General features: G+C 37.5%; 1 protein-coding gene across 3 annotated transcripts in view; it reads left to right on the top strand.

The window, feature by feature from the left end:
- prkg1a (protein kinase cGMP-dependent 1a) overlaps positions 1-24,026 on the top strand; it is a 78,374-nt gene extending 54,348 nt beyond the window's left edge. For all 3 annotated transcript variants that reach the window (XM_052151293.1, XM_052151294.1, XM_052151292.1), the window contains exons 8-18: positions 2,341-2,406; positions 8,779-8,853; positions 15,881-15,977; positions 16,179-16,318; positions 16,903-16,992; positions 17,371-17,512; positions 21,571-21,734; positions 21,846-21,968; positions 22,122-22,184; positions 22,270-22,336; positions 22,494-24,026. In XM_052151293.1, the coding sequence (XP_052007253.1) occupies positions 2,341-2,406; positions 8,779-8,853; positions 15,881-15,977; positions 16,179-16,318; positions 16,903-16,992; positions 17,371-17,512; positions 21,571-21,734; positions 21,846-21,968; positions 22,122-22,184; positions 22,270-22,336; positions 22,494-22,592 (1,126 nt within the window). In that variant the 3' untranslated portion in view covers positions 22,593-24,026. The remainder of the gene's footprint in view (positions 1-2,340; positions 2,407-8,778; positions 8,854-15,880; positions 15,978-16,178; positions 16,319-16,902; positions 16,993-17,370; positions 17,513-21,570; positions 21,735-21,845; positions 21,969-22,121; positions 22,185-22,269; positions 22,337-22,493) is intronic.
- Positions 24,027-25,658: the final 1,632 nt, after the last annotated feature.

Here is a 25,658-nt window from a genome sequence, read left to right as displayed (position 1 = left end):
GGTAATCTGGTAATCAGAAGGACACTGGTTCAAGCCCCACAGCCAACACCATTGTGTCCTTGAGCAAGGCACTTAACTCCAGGTTGCTCCAGGGGGATTGTCCCTGTAACAAGGGCTCTGTAAGTCGCTTTGGATAAAAGCGTCTGCCAAATGCATAAATGTAAATGTTTTGTGTTCTATTCTGTTTTTTGTGTGTTCTATTCCGTTATGTTCTAAGATTTTCTTTCGGTTCTTTCCTATTCTATTCCATTCTATTCTATTCAATTCTGTTCTATTGGCTGTGGTAAGGAGACTGTTTACCCCTAATTATAACCCTGCGTTTGGTTGTGTTACTAGGTAACAGTGATCCTGTGAGCATGTTGATACGCTCTGGTGTATCAGGTGTCCTGCTCAACAGTCTTCTGCTGTGAGTGTGTGATATATATATATATATGTGAATTATGGGCCACGGTTTTGAAGTTCAGAACATTGTACATGGTCACTAAAATTCCTAAAACAATTCCTAAGGGACCAATTAAAAGCTCTCCCATAAAAGCACATACAGTGCCCTTGTGTAACTCAGAAAAGTGTATGTGTGTGTGTGTGTCATGATGCTCAGAGATCATTATTAACAGCAACCAGAACTTCATCAAAGAATCTCTTGATCCCAGGATTAAATTGATGCATGAGGAAATGTATACATTGAAGCGTTTGGATCACGGACACGTTTCACAGTTATGTTGGTATTGCATTTTCATGTTGCATTTCCTCAAGCAGATGGATGTATTCTTCTAAAGATGTACTGACACTCACATCTTACAATTAAAGGAACATTTCATCCAAAATGTAACATTCTGTCATCTTTTACTCACCCTCATGTCATTCTAAGCTTGATTGATTTTCTTTCTTCCATGGAACAAAAAGGAGAAGCTTAGCAGACTGTCCAAACTGCTCTTTTCTATTCCACAAAAGTGAATAGAGACTGAGATAGTCAAGCTCCAGAAAAGTAGTCCATATGTCGAGTAAGCTTTTTTCCAAGTCTTCTGAATCTATACAATATCTTTGTGGAAAGAATGCTATTTGCTGAAAATCTTCCTCTCCGCTGTTACATTTGTTCTTTACATTGTTCTTGCATACATTAAAACTTGTGTTGTGTCACGATTGATCACAAGATACCTAACTACCAATAGCATCTGACATTGATGTCAAACCTGGCACAACACGGCATGAGCCATGATCCATGGTTGAATACACACAAGTGTGAATGAGATTGTAGAGCTTCATCGAAGAGGAAGAGTTTTAGCAAATGACTAAAAATCTGATATTTCGGTCTGTTTCTCACATAAAGCCTGGAGGTATGTCTTCAGAAGACTTGGAATACTGTGTACAAATCATATGGACTACTTTTATCGCATGTTTTTTGGGGGGGTTTAACAGCTCCTGTCATAATTCACTTGTATGGATAAGAGCTGCTTGGACATTCTGCAGACATCTCATGTTGTGTTCCACAGAAGAAAAAAGTTATACGATTTGGAACGACATGAGGGTGAGTAAATTCTCCTCTCTTCTCCTCTGCTAAGTAGTATTGCATTATGCAGCTGTGACCTTTGCAGCAGTGTTATTGTGTATTTGTGCTGTGACAGCTTTAGAGCTGTTATGTTGTGAAGAATTCTCACCTCTGCATATGTGAGTGTGCCTCACTAGAAATGTATTAAAAAGCATGTGTGTGTTCGGTGTCATGCACTATTTGCTATTGGACTGAGGATCAGACAGTGTGCCCACATTTGTGTTTAGTGTCAAGCCCTCTTTGCTTTCAAACTGTCAGCACGTGAGAGGTCTTCCACTTAACAGAACTTCCGATAGTGGGACAGAAAAAAGTTATATGTTATATATAAAAAAGTTATATATAAAAGTTATTTCAGTGTTTGTATATGTGTAATGTACTATAGTGGTGTAAGTGGGCATATAGCTGTGCTCAGATCAGAAAGCGAGTGAACACACGCAGACCATCATGAGGTCGGTGTGTGTTTCAGACTCTGATGACTGCTACTGGGGCGACAGTGAGGAAGAGGACAATCAGGAAACTCTGATGCATGATGAGTTATTTCGTTATATATTATAAGGCTTTAAGTTTTATTACATTTAGTAAGACAATTACTGTTTATTTAATTCATTTGACTGAATGAGCTAAATGTTGATATGTAATTACGTTTTTCAATTATTGAAAATCGTAAACATACATGTGTATGTCTGTTCGTATCTGTCTATCTATCTATCTATCTATCTATCTATCTATCTATCTATCTATCTATCTCACCATTACAACATATTTGTAAGGATTATATTTGTGTCGTTTAACAGGGAGGATATCAGAACTGCCAACTTCATTGCAGCAGAGACTGTCACCTGCCTTGTGATTGACAGAGAGTGAGTATATGTCTCATTCATTTTGTGGCACGTGTTTCTGTACTGTATATAAATATATGCCGCTTAAAACATTTAAAGTGTCATTGACCTCCAGCAGAATTAATTCAGTCCATGTTTTACGGTTCATTGAACATCTATGGATTTTACACAGATCTTCCTATTTTTGTGTGTGAGGGACACTGTGGGTTTGAAGGCGCTTATCTGCTCCCTTATAGAAGTCAATAAATCAAGCTGAACCTAAATAGCTAAAGACTCACATGTGTAAATATTATGGAGAGAGTGAGAGGGAAGGAACTAGGGGTCCCTCCAGTGGGGAAACTCTCATTCCAGTCCCTATGACACAGTGTGTCATCTGAATATATTACAGTTTTATGAGCATTAATTCATTTTTTAATAAAAGTTTCACCATACATTATCACTGACTTTCTAAATTAAGAATGTAACAAAGTAATAATTAAGGGTCAGAAAGTTAGAGGGATAGATCTTTAAAGGTGCACTCATGTGTCATCTTGGACTTACACTGACACCTAGTGGTTTGGATGCAGCATCATTTAAAATCAATAGTTTTAAGTTTCAGATACCATTGTAGAAATTATGTATTCACAGTCAGCCATGATTACTTTAATCAATGAGTGAAAGTTTCAAATATGGCTACTGAGATTAAGCGAGTAGTATTCGGCTGGTCACGTGATTCTAACATGGCAGCACCCATGTGTGGACCCTCTCCATGCAGAATAAAATAGCTTTTATAAGGTTACTGATATGACTGGAGTCTTCATTTTAATGTGAGTGGTGATGATTTCTGACATTGCAAAATTGCAATTCATGTCTTTAGGAGTTAAACTTTTTGAATGAGGAAAACATTAGTGCACCTTTAACCTAAAATCTACTCCTTTTGAAAGACAAATGGGAGTCGTGTTCTAATATACAGTATAGTCGTGTTAGTGTCTTTACAGTAAAGGAATAAATAACAAAAACAATTATCTCATATTTATTCACCCTCTTGCATTTATTTTTTTCCATGTTATACAGAAAGCCAATTTATCTTTTATTTTTTGAGAAGATTGTTTTAAGAAGCTCTTGCCATACAAAAACATTTTAATTATTTTATTATTATGCATTGATAATGTTCATCAACGCCAAAGCTTATGTGTAACCCATGTTCGTGCCCAGTATCTAATAAATATATATATATATATATATATATATATATATATATATATATATATATATATATATATATATATATATATATATATACAATAATGATTATAAATAGAAAGGACACTAACACAAGACACACACACAAAAATAAAATAATAATAATAATCAGACAGCACCACATTCCAATACATTTCAAACATAAATCGGTATATAAATCCAGACCCCTCCCCCTCCAAAAATAAATAAATAATAATAATATATGTTTTTCTATTCTAACTGTCATGTTTATTTTTAAATTCCCAAAATAAACCCAAATTTGATAAAATTGATAACATTTTCCCTTTAAAGCATAAGTCATAATTATAATAGCCACTGGCTAAGTTAAGGGCAAGAGATGCTTTTCCAGTACATGGAGATTAATATATATACTGTATATATAACACTTCATGTGGTAGCTGTCAATACTGCTAAAAACAAAGAGCTGCTAGACTGTTTGGATGGAAGAGCTGTTCTGGTGGAGCCGAATGCTTTGCAGGGAAGTTGCATTCTATGATCCATCTGCCTGGGTATGTTTGTGGGAAATGGGTGGGGCTGAATGCCGGAAGGACTCTCATGTCAGTAGAGTTGTCACAGAAAGCAGGTAACCAGCAGTTTATATACTCCTGCTCGTTGGCTGTGATTTGTCAGATTAAAATTAACATGCTCCCCCCAAACCTCTCTGTTAATCAACTCCATAAAAGCAGACCTTAACTGTGCTGCCAAAAAGTACCACAGCAAATTTGGCAATTTTAATCCCTCTCTGTCATATGGCATATAAATAGCTTCCAGTGTACAAAATAGCAACGATACATAGACAATAATAAAAAATTATTCAAAAAAATTGAATAGAATAGAAAATAAAGTATATATAGAATACACAATAATAAGGCAGTATATACTGTATACATACACATACATACACACACACACACACACATATATATATATATATATATATATATATATATATATATATATATATATACATTGTATGTATGTACGGACTGATTTTCCAGCCTTTTTCCTCACTATGGAAGAGTATAATTCTTGAAGGGAGGGCAGGGGGCAACAAATAATCCTCTCAGTATATCGAACTGTCCTTTGTAGTCTTCTGATATCCGATTTCGTAGCTGAACCAAACCAGACAGTTACTGAAGTGCAGAAGACAGACTCAATTACTGCTGAGTAGAACGTTTTCACAGTGAAGTCAATGTGTGTGTCTCCCACTTCAGTTCCTGTGAGATGGTAGTGCCCAGGAACCTGAATGACACCACTGCTGCCACTGTGCTGTTTAGAATGGTGAGGGGGGACAATGTTGGGGTGTTCCTCCTAAAGTCCACAATCATCTCCACTGTTTTGAGCATGTTCAGCTCCAGGTTGTTTTGACTGCACCAGACAGCCAGCAGTTTAACCTCCCTACTGTATACAGACTCATCATCATCTCGGATGAGGCCGATGACAGTGGTGTCGTCTGCAAACTTCAGGAGCCTGACAGAGGAGTCCTTGGCGATGCAGTAATTGGTGTAGAGGGAGAAGAGTAGTGGGGAGAGCACACATCCCTGGGGGCACCAGTGCTGATTGTACAGGTGCTGGATGTGAATTTCCCCTGTCTTACAAGCTGCTGCCTGTCCGTCAGAAAGCTGGTAATCCACTGACAGATAGTCGTGGGAACAGAGAGTTGGTGTAATTTGTTCTGGAGTATAGCTTGGATGATGGTGTTGGAAGCCGAACTGGAGTCCACAAAAAGGATCTTTGCATATGTCCCTGGTCTGTTTAGATGTTGCAGGATATGATGCAATCCCATGTTGACTGCACCCTCCACAGACCTGTTTGCTCGATAAGAAAATTATTTAATTTTAACTAAATCAAATAATATAAACAATTTATATATTGTTTACTGTAGATAATGGCTTATTTTGTTTAGGAATTAAAGCAATCAATGAACTTCTTAAAGTGGTGGGAAGAATTCCATTCTAGAAAGATTTTAAAAGGTGTCTGGCTAATGTATTTTGGAATTTTTATAATTGTCAAATGGCATACCATCTGGACCAGCTTATTTCCCAATTTTCATATTAGTAATTGCCACATCGATCTTGCTCACACCTATTTCTTTGTCTAGAAAGCCTTTAGCATTGCCAGACAAGAATGGAATTTGTAAATTATCTAAAAACTGTGACTGTTTATAAAGATATTGCAGAGATCTGATGTATACAGAGTCTGAAAAAATTATACAAATGTATTACTTATCTCCTGTAAATATGCTTTAAAGGCCTCCCATCTTGTGGTTGCAGAAGTCTCGTTTAAATGAAACTCAAATAACTTTGTTGATGTGAAATATCTATACCAGCTGAGCAATCCAGACGTGGAGAAATTGTAAAATTAAAATTGCCACACATAATACATTTTCTCGGAAGAGTGACTAATAATAAAGATCTGTTTTCAAAAACACTGGGTTATCATAATTTGGGCTATACACATTAACCAAATTTACTAGAGCGTGTATTAATCAACCTTGTATTTTCAAAATCTACCCATTGTATATTACATTTGTCAACTTAAAAGGAACAGATTTATGTAACAGTGTTAATTACACCCGTTGCATTGGAAGAAAATGATGCAGCATAAACTTGACCAAACCATCTCATCCTAACCTTTATAGTTTCACTTGATACTACTTACATTTACATTTATGCATTTGGCAGACGCTTTTATCCAAAGTGACTTACAGTGCACTTATTACAGGGACAATCCCCGCAGAGCAACCAGGATTTAAGGGCCTTGCTCAATGACACAATGGTGTGGCTGTGGGGATCGAACCAGCAACCTTCTGATTAACAGTTATGTGCTTTATTCCACTATGCCAATCAATAAATCAATACTTTGAGGATCATTTTAAAGAAATCAATAGTTTTATTAGACAATCTGAATAGTCTATTATCCCAAATCAGTGTATAAAAGAAAAGACATAAAACAAAAAATATAAACAAAAAAGTAAACTGACATGCACTTTATAGACTGAAATGACAGTATCAATGCTGCCACACCAAACATGACTGCATTGTTTCCCCCACTCTTTAGTTCAATGGTGACAACATGACACTTCACTGATCCTACCATGAGGAGCAATTTTTTGCAAGCCAAACAATCACTTTTTTTTTTAACAATTTAACAACAAAAAAAATGCATAACTGTTCATTAACCTGTCTGACTTTTTTCAGAACTCAAAATTGTCCATATTTATTCAACAGGATCATCTCCATACCAAATTTTATCACAAAAAAAAAATAATAAAATGATCAGATTTTCATCACATATGTTTAAGTTTAAGTCAAAAAAATGCCACCACATCAGCTGGATCGTCAAAGTGTCTCATCCGACCTAGTTGTATGATGCTCAGCTTCGCTGGGTAAACATTCCTGTTGGCAGGGTTACTTTTTAAATGTATTCCACTACAGATTACAGAATGTATGCTCTAAAATGTAATTTGTAACATATTCCATTAGAATGCTCAAAGTCAGTAACGTATTCTAAATACATTAGATTACTTCTTCAGCACTGGTAGATTTTTTCACTTGTTTTGACTATAAACCCTCTGCCAGTACAGAAAGACAAAAATACAGAAAGTTAAAAATACTTTCTCTGAAAAACCTAAATATCTTATGCAGTGTTGTTTTTCAAAACAAGATAAATCAAACTGATCTTGTTTTAAAGTGCCATTTCTAGTCATTTGACATGCACGTTACTAAAAAATTTTATCAAGAAAATTCACGTTGGATAATAATAAATTTTTTTCTAGCAAGATCTTTGATCTTAGGGCAAAAATCATATTCTTAATAATATTTTTTTATTGTTTTCCTGTAAAAATATCAAAACATCTTTAAAACAAGATGAAGACCACAGTCGGCTACGATATCGTGCAGTCTGACATAATGTCGCACAGTGTTCCATGGCGATATCAATGCGTTCATATCATACAGTCTGACAAGCAACAATCGTAAAGGACTATTAGAAACCTTCAATGACGACGGTTCTCCAAGTCGTCAAGTTTTGAAGAGAATATTTAGTTTTAAGACACTGTCCTCGTTGTTGCCAATTCTTTGTTCAGCTTCCAAAAGTCTTGTGGAAAATTCTTGAAATCAATTTTTTATTCATTGAATTGCAGACAGGACATCATCAAATTTGGATAAGAAATCATCTCTCATGTTGTTTATGGCTGAGGCGAGATAACTTTCCTCCAAGTCTGTTTAGCACAGCATCTTCCAATGGCCAACCCTTCTGCCTCTCGTTCGCCGTCTGTATCAGCATGTTTCTTGCTTTGATCTGGTTTCTGTTTTATTGATCTTTGCATTTTGCTTGCTGCCATATTTGTTGTACTATTTCCTTTTTGGTTTCAATGACATTGACTGGCCATTTTAATCTGGACACAGACAGGGGCTAGATGCAAGCTTTGGCACAACTATTGTATGGCAAGAGCTGTGTGATGTTTCTTCAAAAATATCTACTTTTGTGTTTTGTGTGAAAAAATAACAACATGAGAGTGATTAAATAATGACAGAATTTTCCTTTTCGTGTAAAACATTCCTTTTATGAAGTGTATTTAATTGAATGACAGCTGACTAAGAACATTGTCAACCAATGTTGTATTTCAGTCACTTTCACACAAATCACAACTACAATGGCTGATTATAACTTTATTAACATGTATAATTACTCACACACTGCTAAGTTATAATAGCGAAACACGATTTGAAAAATAATCAATTTTAATGCTTCTATTACAGACCCACCTACATTTACTCATTTATTCCAGCTTGGTTAACTTCTGCGGAAGCAGTAGCTCACCTAGTAGAGTGATTTGTGTTTTGTGTCTACCTCTTATTTAATTTACGATCACTATTGGTTAGGTTTATGTTAAAGTTTTAGGTTAGGGAGGTACGTTTTAGTGATTAAAACATCTAACATTCACCTCGTCTAATTACAGCACCATTTCACTCGCTTTTGACGCCTCCTGCTGGACATTTCACTGGGAAATTTTGATTCACAAAAATGTGGCCATAGGAACATGACTGTCATGAGATCAGGCTGAAAATTAAACCTTTGATAAATAGAACACCGTCACAAAGATGAAATTGTTTAAAAAATGCTATTTGTGCCATTTTTATTTTTTAGCTCGTACAAACACTTGATTGGAGGTCTGGAAGATGTGTCTAACAAAGGCTGTGAAGATGCAGAGGCAAAAGCAAAGTAGGTGAAATCTTTTCTGAAAACCTTTTAAAAGTGTCATATCATCATGTTTTATTATCTTATTTTCTTTCCTGAGCTCCACTTATAATTTTAATCAAGGTTTCTTGCACCCAAAACAATAGTTTTCAGTTCTGAAAGCATATACAGTATGTTTCTGTAGTACACCACTGGAAAAAAATGTTTAATAATATGAACAACACGAGTCATTAAAATGAGTCATTACACAACACTGTCATAAGTGTTGCAGAGAGTATGCTAGTCTCAACCTCAGCCATCACATCCATGGACCATCTGATGCATACTGCACAGAAAAATTGAAGGAGCTTTCTAAAATCAGCAAGCTCCACTCTGATTAGCTGGCCATATACAATTTTCCAGGAGTTAAAGGGATAATTCATCCAAAAAGGAGGAAAATGTTGTCATCACATACTCACCTTCATGATGTGAACCTGTATGATTGACTTTTTTTCATAGAACACACCAAGATGTTAGGTACTATTTCATTCTCAGTCACCATTTACTCTCATCGTAACTTTTTTCTCTCCATACAATTTAAGTGAATGGTGACTGAGTCTGTCATTCTGCCTAAAATCTTCTGTGTTTCAAAAAATAAAGTTATACAGGTTTGGAACAACATAAATGTGGGTGAATGGTCACAGAATTGTCATTGTTGAGTGAACTGTCCATTTCAGGTACATGTTTTTATGTTCAATGAGAAACAAAGTTTCAAAGAGAAACAAACTGATGTGAGTAAGGTTCATGGCATTGAAACTTTTTTACACCTGGTATTAATATGCATTTTGGGTGATTTGATCACAAGTGTACAAGCGAGACATTTACATTTACACCTGGTATTAACATGCAGTCTCAAATGTGTCTTCTGTGACCACTTGTGTTGATTTCAAGGGGAGGGTCTCTGATTTTATGACTGAAATCACTTACTATGTAAGTGTCTTTTTGTATGATGATTAAAATGACAAAGAAAGCCGGGCATTGTTTCTGCTTATTATACTTGAATTTAATCTAAGCACAAATGTGACATTTCGATAAAAATTCCCTGTTATTTTAGTGGAGTATACTGTGTGAATTAAGTGAGCTTTAGCTGTGTGTGATTCTCATCTGTGTCCCTGTATGTTGATATCAGACACACTGAAGAAGTTCCATGAAGTTCTTGGGTATATACAATATAAGCACGCAATGTATGTATGCGCGTTTTCAAATTTTCCGATTGGATGATTATTTCCTTTTAAAGATGCATAATACCTGCAAAGTTTAAAACTCATGCAGATGTTGATTGACAGGTGAGGGGTGGAGCTTTGCTGCTGTCATGGAGGCATCAGGACGGACTAGCGTTTACACTTGAAATGTGATTTGGTCACATGCTATTTGACTACCTCCATATGAGGTTTTTGTTATCCGATCACAAAACGTTTTGGACCATTTTGCTGACCACTTGACTGGATTACCTGAAACACAGGTGTTAATGGAGTCTTTGTAGCAAAAGAGATATTTTTGATATATTCTGCTTTCCTCTCAGGGTTATGTCCTGCCTCTATACATCACGCAAAAACAAGTGAACTTTATATGTTGGTCAGATGGCCCTTCCTGTTTAATTGGGTGGTTCTTGGCAAAGAATAAGCTGCAATGTGGACCAGATTTTCTGTCGATTATCAGTAGTCGGGGTATGTGAGACTATTACAATTATTATATTTAATTATGCCAGTTAAACCAATCTGAATGAGTCGTTTCAGTTACAATTCATATTAATAGAATTATATTTTAATTCAAGTTTTTTCCTTACGCAAATGTGTGTACTACTACTGTGACATAGGAAAGGCTGTAAGAGCATACAGAATACACATTACATAAGAGCTGTCTGCAATGGTTCATAATCACAAGAAACATGATAAGAGAGAGATGCAATCATTGCGCAGTGATGAGAAATGAATCCGCTCAGATAAATGTGACACAGAGAGAGAGAGAGAGAGAGCGAGAGAGGCGGATTCTGCAGCAGCTTAGGAATTCATTTCCCTCAAAAATCCCCTATCTCATTCATCTTACAGAAATAGAAACTTTTCTTACTCTTATCAGCTCATCTGCAATGTAAAATATTGCAGATATATAATGAAAAGGTGTCTGTGGCCTGTGTGACTGTCAAAGATTAAAGCTTATTAAGACACATCTAAAGCTGTCACCTCCTGCACTTGCTTTCACTGTGATCTAAACTACAAACCTGCCACTAATAAATAAATCTCCAGCCGCTACGCTGACAGATAGAGAACACTCTAATGAGACGAAATACACCCTAAACTACATATTTATAGTACCAAATCTCAAGGGTATGTTTGTAACTTTTGTCTGTAGTTATATCTGGCCCCCCCTGTTGAAGTTTATTTTATTACCTTTCATTGCATCTATACATTTAGCTACAGGTCAGTGGTGTTTACAGGCCTGCTTATATAATCAATTGTTTTTAGATTAGATCTGCATTGCAAAAAAAAAAAAAATAAGCTTCTTTGTATTTTTTATTTAATTTAATTTAATTGGTGTCCCGTAAAAATATCGAAACACCCTTAAAACAAGATATGTTTTATTGAGAGCAGAAGTGGATTTTAAAAACAACAGTAGTGAAATAGTGCCCTCAACTGACAACTGTTATGAGCAACATGGCATAAAAAATGGCATTATGCCTCAATAAATCACTGCAACTACAATACTATGATAATGTGCAAAATGATTGACAGACATAAAGTGTCATTGTCTGTGGCCCGCAGACACATTTTTGTTTGCTGTTTAGAGAGTCTATAGCTGTCACAGAGACCAGTGAGATAACTCAGGGCACTTATTTCATTAATATCTTTCAGGGAGGACATTTTTTTGCATATCTTTCCATGAAAAAATCACTTACAGCACCTATAAAATGGGGAAAAAACGAGTTGGTTATATTTAACCTAAAGTCTCTCGACAGTATCTGTGGGATTCTGACGAATGCAAAAATAAATAGATAAATCAATTATTTATATATATATATATATATATATATATATATATATATATATATATATATATATAGTGAGGAAAATAAGTATTTGAACACCCTGCTATTTTGCAAGTTCTCCCACTTGGAAATCATGGAGGGGTCTGAAATTGTCATCGTAGGTGCATGTCCACTGTGAGAGACATAATCTAAAAGAAAACTCCAAAAATCACAATGTATGATTTTTAACTATTTATTTGTATGATACAGCTGCAAATAAGTATTTGAACACCTGTCTATCAGCTAGAATTCTGACCCTCAAAGACCTGTTAGTCTGCCTTTAAAATGTCCACCTCCACTCCATTTATTATCCTAAATTAGATGCACCTGTTTGAGGTTGTTAGCTGCATAAAGACACCTGTCCACCCCATACAATCAGTAAGAATCCAACTACTAAAATGGCCAAGACCAAAGAGCTGTCCAAAGACACTAGAGACAAAATTGTACACCTCCACAAGGCTGGAAAGGGCTACGAGGAAATTGCCAAGCAGCTTGGTGAAAAAAGGTCCACTGTTGGAGCAATCATTAGAAAATGGAAGAAGCTAAACATGACTGTCAATCTCCCTCGGACTGGGGCTCCATGCAAGATCTCACCTCGTGGGGTCTCAATGATCCTAAGAAAGGTGAGAAATCAGCCCAGAACTACACGGGAGGAGCTGGTCAATGACCTGAAAAGAGCTGTGACCACCGTTTCCAAGGTTACTGTTGGTAATACACTAAGACGTCATGGTTTGAAATCATGCATGGCACGGAAGGTTCCCCTGCTTAAACCAGCACATGTCAAGGCCCGTCTTAAGTTTGCCAATGACCATTTGGATGATCCAGAGGAGTCATGGGAGAAAGTCATGTGAGTCAGATGAGACCAAAATATAACATTTTGGTCATAATTCCACTAACCGTGTTTGGAGGAAGAAGAATGATGAGTACCATCCCAAGAACACCATCCCTACTGTGAAGCATGGGGGTGGTAGCATCATGCTTTGGGGGTGTTTTTCTGCACATGGGACAGGGCGACTGCATTGTATTAAGGAGAGGATGACCGGGGCCCTGTATTGCGAGATTTTGGGGAACAACCTCCTTCCCTCAGTTAGAGCATTGAAGATGGGTCGAGGCTGGGTCTTCCAACATGACAATGACCCGAAGCACACAGCCAGGATAACCAAGAAGTGGCTCTGTAAGAAGCATATCAAGGTTCTGGCGTGGCCTAGCCAGTCTCCAGACCTAAACCCAATAGAGAATCTTTGGAGGGAGCTCAAACTCCGTGTTTCTCAGCGACAGCCCAGAAACCTGACTGATCTAGAGAAGATCTGTGTGGAGGAGTGGGCCAAAATCCCTCCTGCAGTGTGTGCAAACCTGGTGAAAAACTACAGGAAACGTTTGACCTCTGTAATTGCAAACAAAGGCTACTGTACCAAATATTAACATTGATTTTCTCAGGTGTTCAAATACTTATTTGCAGCTGTATCATACAAATAAATAGTTAAAAATCATACATTGTGATTTCTGGATTTTTTTTTAGATTATGTTTCTCACAGTGGACATGCACCTACGATGACAATTTCAGACCCCTCCATGATTTCTAAGTGGGAGAACTTGCAAAATAGCAGGGTGTTCAAATACTTATTTTCCTCACTGTATATATATATATATATATATATATAAAATTTATAGAATTGTTGTTAATATTACTATTATTATTATTAAAAAACAATTTAGACTCATCCTTCAATTAAAAAACAGCTACAGAATGATGTACTGAAAGTGTCAGTACTCAGCTGCAGTTTTTGTGCGACTGAGTAACCTTTCACAATAGTAGTAGACTGACTGTCAAGAAGCTTACAGTTTTAGTCATCCAGGTAATTTTTAACCAAGTTTTAAGACATGCCATTACTCTTGTTTTGTTCCATTTTTAAACATTGACAGAAAAGTCAGTGTCTGACAAGTTTGTTTCTATACATCACAATAGCATTTAGAGAAATAAAGCTCTTTATTTCCACCATGTGGTCAATAAAATTCGCTCTTTAGTTGAGAGTGAGTGTTGGCAGTCTTTTTATTCGTAAAGAATTATAGGAACTGTGAGCCTGAAGCAGTGTCACACACGTGCTCTATCAACAGTGGCTTCAGGGTTTATTTTTTATCAAAGCCGTTTTAAAACTGATTATTTTGTTGATTTCTGTGGGCATTTGTCCAGAAACTAGTACTGTAAATAGTGTTATGCATACTGATTAAAATAATAATAATAATAATAATAATAATAATAATAATAATAATAATAAGCTGGAAGTTAACAACATCATAATCCATTTCAGATAGCCATGTCTGTCCAAAACACCCACAGTGTATTCATTTATGGGATCTTTAATCTCATTTATGTTTTGGCTGACTGGGTTTATGCTTGCATTTGAAAACCTATTCAGAATCAGACATGTTCAGACTCATGTTTATGATGAGCTGCTCTTGTTCTTGGAGACAGTTATCAGACCAGTGCATTTATATGACCTCTGAACCCATCATCAGTTCATTTGATGATTAAAAAAACATTATTTTCTTCCTTCAGTCTCCCCCTCCCCCTCTCTCTCTCTCTCTCTCTCTCTATCGCTCTCTCTCTCTATTTGTATTTTAAGGATTTAGAAAAAAAATATTAGAAAGAAAAAATATTAGAAAGATTTTAAATGATTTATTTTTTATTAATGTCTTCTGCTCTAGCTTCTGTACTATTTTAGGCCTGGAACTTGGAATTGCAATACTGCAGATGATGTTGGCTTTTGTATGACAAATTAATTGCTATGTTCCTCATTTGTAAGTCCCTTTGGATAAAATCTGCTAAATGAATAAAAGTACAAAAATGTTACAATGTTAAGTCTGCATTCCAAATCCAAAGTGACCACTCGAAGCCCCAACTGAATTTTAAAAGATTGATTGGGTGCCGTATGAACAGAACCACAGTCAGCATCTACTATACATCATTGACATGTATACAAGTGTAAGCTTCAAATAGCTTGGGGGTTATTTATTTTTGCTCTGTATCTGCAGAACATCCCAGCATTCAACAGCCTTTATCCACATTTCTGACCCAGAAAAGATTTCCCCCTCCATTGTCCAGGCAATATGCATGGAAAAACATAACTTCTGTGTGACACCAGGGAGCAATTTGTGCAAGCAAAAGACTACCGCTAGAGCTCATTCAGTCAAGCCAGCATTATATTTTATGCACAAAATGGATAGTTCACCCAAAAATGAAAATTATCTTATAATTTACTCACTTTCATGACAACCCAGATGTGTATGACTTTATTTCTTCTGCTGAACACAAATTAAGATTTTTAGAACAATATCTCTGTAGGTGCATATGAAAGGTGGTCAGACATTTGATGCTCCAAAAATCACATAAAGGCATAAAAGTTATCCATATGTCTCCAGTGGTTTAATCCATGTCTTCTGAAGTGATGCAATCACTTTGGATGAGAAACAGATCAACATTTCAACCCTTTTTGCCAAGGAATGTGAAAGTGGAGATTTATAATAAAAAGGACTTGATCTGTTTCCTAACCACACCAATAATTTCGTTCTGAAGACACAGATTTAAACAGTGGAGAAATACGAATTACTTTTATGCTGACTTTATGTGCTTTTTGGAGCTTGAAAGTGTTGGTCACTATTCGATTGCATAGTATGGACCTACAGAGCTGAATTATTCTTCTAAAAATCTTTACAATTATTGAGGCATGTGGGTGAGTAAATGATGAGAATTTACATTTTTGGGTGAACTATCCCTTTAACTGACGATGGCAACAGACAAGGAATGTGGTACACCACTGACTTTTACTAGATTAAACATCAGAGATTTAAGGGGAAAAAGAACCAGAGGACAGATATTTTTGGGAAGAAATACAGATTTTGTTTGTTGTTCCACTGGACAGACAAAGGAAAAACTCCCTCCATCTGTTCTTCCACTCATTCATCACAAATGTTCTGCTTTTTGAAATGCAGATACGAAGCAGAGAATTCCTTCTTCTCAAACCTAAGCCTGTCTGACTTCAACATTATCGACACTCTTGGAGTTGGAGGATTTGGACGGGTTGAACTGGTACTGTGAATGTTAAATGTGTAAAATATTTATTTTTATTGTATAAACAAGTGTATTTATGTTTTCCAAATTATTATGTCAGCAGATTAAGATTGTATTTTTATTTTTGGCCTATTGTGTGTTCTTAACAATCAAGGAAACAATTATTTGCTAAGCTAATGACACAAATGATACTCCCTACTCCTCTTGTTTTGTTCTCAGGTCCAGCTCAAGAGTGATGAGGTGAAGACGTTTGCGATGAAGATCCTGAAGAAGCGTCACATTGTGGACACGAGACAGCAGGAGCACATCCGCTCTGAAAAACTCATCATGCAGGAGGCGCATTCAGATTTTATTGTCAGGTACCTCCAGCACCTTGCATCTGTTACATAAAACTTCAACCATTCTGACAGCTGATGCCCTGATTAATGACTAAAGTCATTAACATCAAGCGTGGTGTACTGTAGGTAGTTTTAGCTGTTACATCAGAAATGTGACAATAAGCGGATGTTCTTTTACCCTTGAAAGTGTATAATAGCATTGTATGCTATTAACTATAGCTGCTGTAATATCAACAATTAGGCACCAACAAGTCTTGACTGTATACTAGTGTCTGATCTCAACTTATCCATACTATCTTACTGTACACTGTCCCTAGCAGACAAAATTCAGACAAAGTTCATTTGAGCACTGGAATAGGTTTAAAACGCTGCACCCCCAACTGTGAAACTTATAACTTATTTTTATATTGCAAAAAGCCTTTCGGTGTGCTGTTAAAATTGCTATTTTATGCAATAAAACGTATTTAAAAAACAAAACAAATGGACATTCCAGTTTTTACTTGAAAATGAGCATATTCTCCTATTACAAAAAATATTACATCCATAATTTCATGATTTAGAATGTCTTTTAATGTAGTTTCGGACTATTCCTTTTGTTATTGTAGACTCTACAGGACATTTAAGGACAGTAAATACCTCTACATGCTGATGGAGGCATGTCTAGGCGGAGAATTGTGGACAATCCTCAGAGACAGGTGAGAGCTGCCTTCATTTACTCTTTATCAGTATGTTCTCTCGTTTGGTTGCTGTCTGTATTTCATCACAACAATCTACTTTTGAGGAAAACATTACAATAAGGTTTCATTTTTTAACATCAGTATTTGCATTAGTTATCATAACTAAAACTAACAAAAATGTACATCATTTATTAATCTTGGTTAGTGTTAATGTATTAACTAATATTAATGTATACAATTTTGAATTCATTATTAGTACATGTTGAAAATAACATTAAGCAACATTAAGAAGTTCTGTAAAAATATTTTTCATTTTGATGTTAACTAATAGTGTTAACAAATGTTAACGAATACCACCTTATTGTAAAGTGTTATTTATTTATTTTCTAATCACAGGGGGAACTTTGATGATTCAACTACACGGTTTTACACAGCATGTGTGGTGGAGGCGTTTGCTTACCTGCATTCCAAAGGCATCATATACAGAGACCTCAAACCAGAGAACCTGATACTGGACCACAGAGGCTATGCCAAACTGGTGAGAACAGGAAGAGTTTTCTGTGTCATATAAAGCCACCCATGTTGACACCCAGTACCCACCCTTTCAAAAGTTTCAAGGGAAGCACAGCATAAGGTGGACCCCATAGCCTCCTGAGACCTGAGCGTGACTGCTGAGTGCATTTTCCATTGTCCTTTTTGATTTGTAACAAGTAGCACATAATAAATAAGCAAAAAAACAACAACAAATATATTTGCAACATACATAGTGCAATTCTAATACAAATCTGTTATCTACAGTGCAAAATATAAATCTGTTATGTATAGTGCAATTCATTTTTTTCAGAGGAATAAAATGGCAGAAATGGCAGAAGAGGTAGATGTGTTGGATAAATATAAAAAGACTAAACTGTGTATTGCACAAAATTATTGCTCAGTGGGGTAATTTTTACTGTTCATGAGATGGATAGCCTGAGAGAAAAAAACAGTTCCTGTGCCTGACGGTTCTGGTGCTCAGAACTCTGTAGCATCGGCCAGAAGTCAACAGTTCAAAAAGGTAATGAGCAGAGTGAGTGGGGTCCAGAGTTATTCACTTCATTCTAGAAGTGTATAGTTCTTGAAGGGGGGCAGGGGGCAACCAATAATCCTCTCAGCAGACCGAACTGTCGTTCTTCGTATGTCTGGTTTCATAGCTCAATGACTGCTGAGTAGAACTGTATCAGCAGCGCCTGTGGCAGGTTGAACTTCCTCAGCTGGTGAAGGAAGTACAACCTCTGCTGGGCCTTTTTCACAATGGAGTCAATGTTTGTCTCCCACTTCAGGACCTGTGAGATGGTTGTTCCCAGGAACCTGAATGACTCCACTGCTGCCACAGTGCTGTTTAGAATGGTGAGGGGGGTCAGTGTTGGGGTGTTCCTCCTAAAGTCCACAATCATCTCCATCGTTTTGAGCGTGTTCAGCTCAAGGCTGTTATGACTGCACCAGACATCCAGCAGTTTAAACTCCCTACTGTATACAGACTCATCGTCATCTCGGATGAGGCCGATGACAGTGTTGTCATCTTCAAACTTCAGGATCTTGACAGAGGAGTCCTTGGCGATGCAGTAATTGGTGTAGAGGGAGAAGAGTAGTGGGGAGAGCACACATCCCCGGGGGGCACCAGTGCTGATTGTACAGGTGCTGGATGTGAATTTCCCCTGTCTTACAAGCTGCTGCCTGTCCGTCAGAAAGCTGGTAATCCACTGACAGATAGACGTGGGAACAGAGAGTTGGTGTAATTTGTTCTGGAGTATAGCTTGGATGATGGTGTTGAAAGCCGAACTGAAGTCCACAAAAAGGATATTTGCATATGTCCCTGGTCTGTTTAGATGTTGCAGGATATGATGCAATCCCATGTTGACTGCATCATCCACAGACCTGTTTACTTGATAAGCAAATTGAAGGGGATCTAGAAAGTGTCCGGTGATGTTCTTCAGGTGGGCCAACACCAGTCTCTCAAATGATTTCTTGACCACAGACATCAGGGCGACAGGTCTGTAGTAATTAAGTCCTGTGATTTTTTTTTTTTTTTGGGGGACAGGGATAATGATTGAGCATTTGAAGCAGCATGGGACTTCACACTGCTCCAGTGATCTATTGAAGATCTGTGTGAACATGGTTGCCAGTTGGCTAGCTCAGGATCGAAGACACACTGGTGAGACACCATCTGGGCCCGAAGCCTTCCTTGTCTTTTGTTTCCGAAAAACCCAGCACACATCATCTTCACAGATCTTAAAGTTCAGTAGGTTGAATAGCAGCAGGGGGATTGCAGGAGGTGTTGGTGTTTGTGTGAAGTGAAGGTCATATTGGGTGTGGGGTGTGAGATTGTGCCTTTCAAGTCTCCAGTAGAACACATTCAGGTCGTCAGCCAGTTGTTGGTCCACCACAGGGTTGGGGGTAGGAGTCCTGTAATTTGTGAGTTGTTTCATGCCACTCCACACTGATGCAGGGTCTTTAGCTGAAAACTTATTTTAGCCACTCTGATTTCCCTATTCAGTGTGTTTCTGGCCTGATTGTACAAGACTTTATCCCCACCTCTGTAAACATCCTCTTTAGCTTGACAAAGATGTTTTAGTTTCCCTGTAAACCATGGTTTATCACTATTGAATCATAAATAAGTCCTAGTAGGGATGCACTTATCCTCACAAAAACTGATATACTGTATGATGTAACCATATCTGTGAGCTCATCCAGGTCTGTGGCTGCAGCCTCAAAAACACTCCAATCCGTGCAATCGAAGCAGGCTTGTAGTTCCCGCTCTGCTTCATTGTGTCCATCTCTGTACAGTCCTTACTACTGGCTTGGTTGATTTTAATTTCTGCCTGTAGGTTGGAAGAAGATGAACCAGACAGTGGTCAGAGAGTCTCAAAGCTGCTCCGTATATTCCAGCCTCTGGTGGGGCATGTAATGTGCTGTTTGTAATTGGGCAGTTCACGTGTGAGATTTGCTTTGTTAAAATCCCCAAGAATAATAATAAATGAGTCTGGGTATTGTTGTTCTGTGTCTGTGATTTGATCAGTCAGCTGTTGCAGCGCTGTGCTTCACCAGCGCACCGGCTCGTCTACTGTACCTCGCCTGTGTCTCGTAGCGCGTTTAAACACAGCTGCGCCTCTTGACTAAAATGTCAAGCCTGAATATTTCGAAAAACCGGGAAAATGTTGTCTGGTGTATGCTCCCGAATGTTCAGCAGTTCTTTCCTGGTAAAACTGACAGGAAAAAGGTTACTAAACAATGGACAAACAAACAAAAACAACAAAATAACTGAAGAGCTCCAAACCAAGGCAGCCTTTCGCAGTACCATCCTGGGAAGAAATAGTTCAGTTTTAAAATGATGCGGAATGACCCACAGATGTGTTAATGTTTAAGTTATTAATCTCATTTATAAAATAGCATTCGTGTCTTTTCAACTGTTGAGGGAATATGGTGCCAAAATCCACGTATGTGGGCATCATGCTTATCAGCATGCTGACACATGAAACATTAATGGATTTTTAAAGTGGCACATTAAACAAACAAGGGATATTACTCTTTACACCCAAAGAGTTTTTAATGAAAAAACTTAGAGGTTTCTTGCCAGAGGCACTTTTGTTGGCCCTATGCCTGTTGAAGCACTTCAAAGAAATCGACAACATGCAACATGTCATGTGGCTCGGTGCGCCAGAAGTTTAACCCTTAAATGACAGTCCAGAGTCTTGTGAACAGTATTCAGTCAGTTAATTAATTAATTAATAAAATTAAATTATGCTTTGTATTTAGCGAAGCCAAAATACAACGTCCATGCTTGTGGACATGGGGTCGCACAATGATAAAGTATTTGGACATTTAAGTTACACTTGTATTAATGTATTAATGTCATTTCATTAGATTGCAAAATATCTAAATAAGTGCCATTCATTAAGAGAGATGCTCAAGTCCATGTTTCAAGCAAAACAATAAAACCAATAATATACTGGTCAAAATGAAGACAAAAATTATTCTGATAGTTCCGGGTTACTTAGTGGAACATGCCCACAGTTAATATGATGAAATTTACCTGTGATTATTCTACTAGGACAATTGTGTGAACTTGAGGTAAACTAACTTTATAAATCCACTAAAAACCACCTGTTTTATACATCCACCAAAAACCACCTGATTCGAATTATTTACAGATGCCACTTGATATTTGCATATTCTTGCATTGAAATTCATACATTTGGCTTAAGTGTCCAAATACTTCTGGGGCCACTGGAAATGCATTTATGAAAAGTTACAATAAATAGTGCCAGTGTAACAAATATTGTTTGGATTCACTTATAACAGGCCCAAGGTTAATTCCATTTTTACATTCGCATAATACAAAGCATTACCATACAAATGAAATATTGTCAACTTCAAAAAGAATCTCAAAGTTGACCAAAAAGAGATCCACTTTAAAGGCCAGTGACAATGTAAATGCAAAGAGAACTGGATGTTTTTACATTCAGTTAATTTTTTTGGTTCACTTAAAGAGGTCTGAATTTAAGAGACCTCAAGTGACAAAAAAGCCTAACTTAAATCTTGTGTGTAAATATGTTCAAGGTGGATTTTGGCTTTGCTAAGAAGATCGGCTTTGGGAAGAAGACATGGACGTTCTGCGGTACTCCAGAGTATGTGGCTCCAGAGATCATCCTGAACAAAGGACACGATATCTCTGCAGATTACTGGTCTCTCGGTATACTCATGTACGAGTTACTGACCGGCAGGTAAGACAGAGGGGTAAATTACTCCATTAAATATCAGTAAGTATTATGATTACAAATTTATACACATGCAAAGTGATTTTTATTTTTTCCTTTTTCCTTTATATTTTTCAGTCCTCCTTTTTCAGGTCCTGATCCAATGAAAACATACAACATCATTCTTAGAGGCATTGACATGATAGAATTCCCCAAAAAAATCACCAAAAATGCTGCCAATCTCATCAAAAAGCTATGCAGGTATGTACATCAAGAGTGGGGAAAAACATTTGTTCTATTAGTGGCTCTTATCAACTCCTCTGGTTGCTCTGGTTTCCCCCACAAATCCAAAAAACAAGCAGGTTAAGTGAATTGGAGACTTGAAATTGCCCTGTCTTTTTTCTTTGTTCTCAGAGATGCTCCCTCTGAAAGACTAGGAAACTTGAAAAACGGTGTCAAAGACATCCAAAAGCACAAGTGAGTTTGAGATTTGAGTTTGAGAAAAAGAGTCTTGTCTTGATAGGGTTCAATGAGTCATCTCATGTAATGAACATGTTTACAGATGGTTTGAAGGGTTTAACTGGGACGGATTGAGGAAGGGGACACTGACGCCCCCCATCATTCCCAATGTAAGTTCTTATTGGCCGACCGATGTTAGGCCAGAAACACATTCTACAAATGTACACAGACATGAATTCTTGGCCAGCACATTGCAAACGTGATGTTCAGGATGTCACAAGCTAACATTTTCTGCCGTTGTATTTTTTATTTTTTGCCATTATGCAGGTAACATCCTCCACAGACACCAGTAACTTTGACAGCTTTCCAGAGGACAATGAAGAGCCTCCACCTGATGATAACTCAGGCTGGGATATAGACTTCTAAAAAGACTTTTAAACACATGTGTAAACACACGCACACAGACACTCAACACAGCTCACATGGGACTTTTGCCTGGGACAGACATAATTCCCTTGGACAATGCTGCACTACTGTATGGACTTGATGAGAAATTAAGAGAGAAAATGGATTTTGTCCATCATCAAATTAAGTTCTTGTTGAGTAACTTTAAATGACTGTAGACTTTAACATTTTAAAAATGAATCTTGTGTGTGTGTGTGTGTGTGTGTGTGTGTGTGTGTGTGTGTGTGTGTGTGTGTGTGTGTGTGTGTGTGTGTGTGTGTGTGCGCGCTCACCTTTTACCCATAATAGCCACCTTTACTGTGAGGTAATTGAGGAGGCAGTCCATTTAGGGAAAAGGTTGTGACCTCAGTGCTTTGTTCTTCTCCCTGATTGGCTGCAAACTCTTCATTCACCAATCTGTGTCCAGACTACTCTTATTAAGACTATCTATGTGAAAACAAAACTGTATGTCAAAGCTACATGTCAAGGGAGTCCAGACAGACCTGAATGTTACTATTAGAGTAATACTCATTCATTAGAGCACATGTACATAGTAGCATAGAATCACTATTCCAAAAACACATGCATACGCTGCCGTTCTTGTCATGTATCGGTTAATCTTTCACATAATACGTCAATCATAAAACCCTCATGGATAAGTTTCACCCCAAAGCCTGGTGCACATTGTGCTTTTTTTCTGCTCATTCATCAGAGCGAATCTGAGATAATTTCGATAATATGTTCTTAACATGAAGGCATATTCATTCTGAATACCACTAGGCTTGTGCACCAGGCTTTAAATCGTCTCTGCAAACACACAAACAGATATCTTTAGTCGCATTCTCTCGCCTCTCTTTGCCATTAATTTATTGTCCAGTAGGATGGCAATTACAGTTTATGATATTCTGAGACCTGTGATGGTTTTCTCAAACTGTAATCCCTTGAAATGATGTGCCTCAAATTCATAGCTCCATTAATAGAGTGTACTGTATTTATTGTCCCAGATGCATTTATAAGGAGGAGGTAAGTATTTTAAACCACTGTAAATAGACAGATTTTAAATAGGAACAGGGTAGAGTCAAAACAGGAAAGGAACTGGGATTGGTTTGCCTTTTACGGTCATCTATTAAACTCTTGTGCTCTTAGGACTAATTTGAATGCAGGTACAATGTAATCATTTCTCCAGAGATTCAGCTGTATCAGATCATGGACAGTATTAGTGCCTTAAATCAACGGCATTCTGAAACGTTCCTCATGCTGCATGTCAGAATACGACCCCTTTAGCCTGCTGATGTCCATCAGATGCTCTGTCTTCTTTTTTACACTATAAAGCAACTGTTTAAACAGTCTGTGTCCTCGTGTGATGATCTATCTGTTATATATGTAAAATGATCATACTGTAAAATCATACTGTTCACCCAAAAATGAATATTCTGTCATTTAATCATTATCATATTCTTCCAAATGTCTTTGAATTCTTTGGAACACAAAACATGAAATTTTGAAGGAAAGAAATGATGTGTGTAATATATATATATATATATATACACACACACACACACACAGTGCATCCGGAAAGTATTCACAGCACTTCACTTTTTCCACATTTTGTTATGTTACAGCCTTATTCCAAAATGGATTAAATTCATTATTTTCCTCAAAATTCTACAAACAATACTTCATAATGACAATGTGAAAGAAGTTTGTTTGAAATCTTTGCAAATGTATTAAAAATAAAAAAATGAAACAAATCACATGTACATAAGTATTCACAGCCTTTGCTCAATACTTTGTTGAAGCACCTTTGGCACCAATTACAGCCTCAAGTCTTTTTGTGTATGATGCTACAAGCTTGGCACACCTATTTATGGGCAGTTTCTCCCATTCTTCTTTGCAGGACCTCTCAAGCTCCATCAGGTTGGATAGGGAGCGTCGGTGCACAGCCATATTCAGATCTCTCCAGAGATGTTCAATCAGGTTCAAATCTGGACTCTGGCTGGGCCACTCAAGGACATTCACAGAGCTGTCCCATAGCCACTCCTTTGTTATCTTGGCTGTGTGCTTAGGGTCGTTGTCCTGTTGGAAGATGAACCTGCACCCCAGTCTGAGGTCCAGAACATTCTGGAGCAGGTTTTCATCAAGGATGTCTCTGTGCATTGCTGCTTTCATCTTCTCCTCGAACCATAGTCTCTCAGTTCCTGCCGCTGAAAGACATCCCTGCAGCATGATGCTGCCACCACCATGCTTCACTGTAGGGATGTTATTGGCCAGGTGATGAGGTTTCCTCCAGACATGAGGCTTGCCATTCAGGCCAAAGAGATCAATCTTTGTTTCATCAGACCAGAGAAGTTTGTTTCTCATGGGCTGAGAGTCCTTCAGGTGCCTTTTGGGAAACTCCAGGCAGGCTGTCATGTGCCTTTTACTGAGGAGTGGCTTCCGTCTGGCCACTCTACCATACAGGCCTGATTGGTGGAGTGCTGCAGAGATGGTTGTTCTTCTGGAAGGTTCTCCTCTCACCACAGAGAAATGCTGGAGCTCTGTCAGAGTGACCATTGGGTTCTGCTCTAGGAAGAGTCCTGGTGGTGCCAATCTTCTTCAATTTATGGATGATGGAGGCCACTGTGCTCATTGGGACCTTCAATGCTGCAGAAATGTTTCTGTACCCTTCCCCAGATCTGTGCCTCAATACAAATCTGTCTCGGAGGTCTGCAGACAATTCCTTGGACTTCATGGCTCAGTTTGTGCTCTGACATGCACTGTTAACTGTGGGACCTTATATAGACAGGTGTGTGCCTTTCCAAATCATATCCAATCAACTGAATTTACCACAGGTGGACTCCAATCAAAATGTAGGAAAATCTCAAGGATTATCAGTGGAAACAGAATGCACCTGAGCTCAATTTTGAGAGTCATGGCAAAGGCTGTGAATTCTTATATACATGTTATTTTTTTGTTTTTTGTTTTTAATACATTTGCAAAGATTTCAAACAAACTTATTTCAAGTTGTCATTATGGGGTATTGTTTGTAGAATTTTGAGGAAAATAATG

This window comes from Xyrauchen texanus, chromosome 20, assembly GCF_025860055.1.
Source record: "Xyrauchen texanus isolate HMW12.3.18 chromosome 20, RBS_HiC_50CHRs, whole genome shotgun sequence".
Lineage (NCBI taxonomy): Eukaryota > Metazoa > Chordata > Actinopteri > Cypriniformes > Catostomidae > Xyrauchen > Xyrauchen texanus.
Note: the sequence above shows the minus strand (reverse complement) of the source record. Positions and strands in the feature narration are given on the sequence as shown.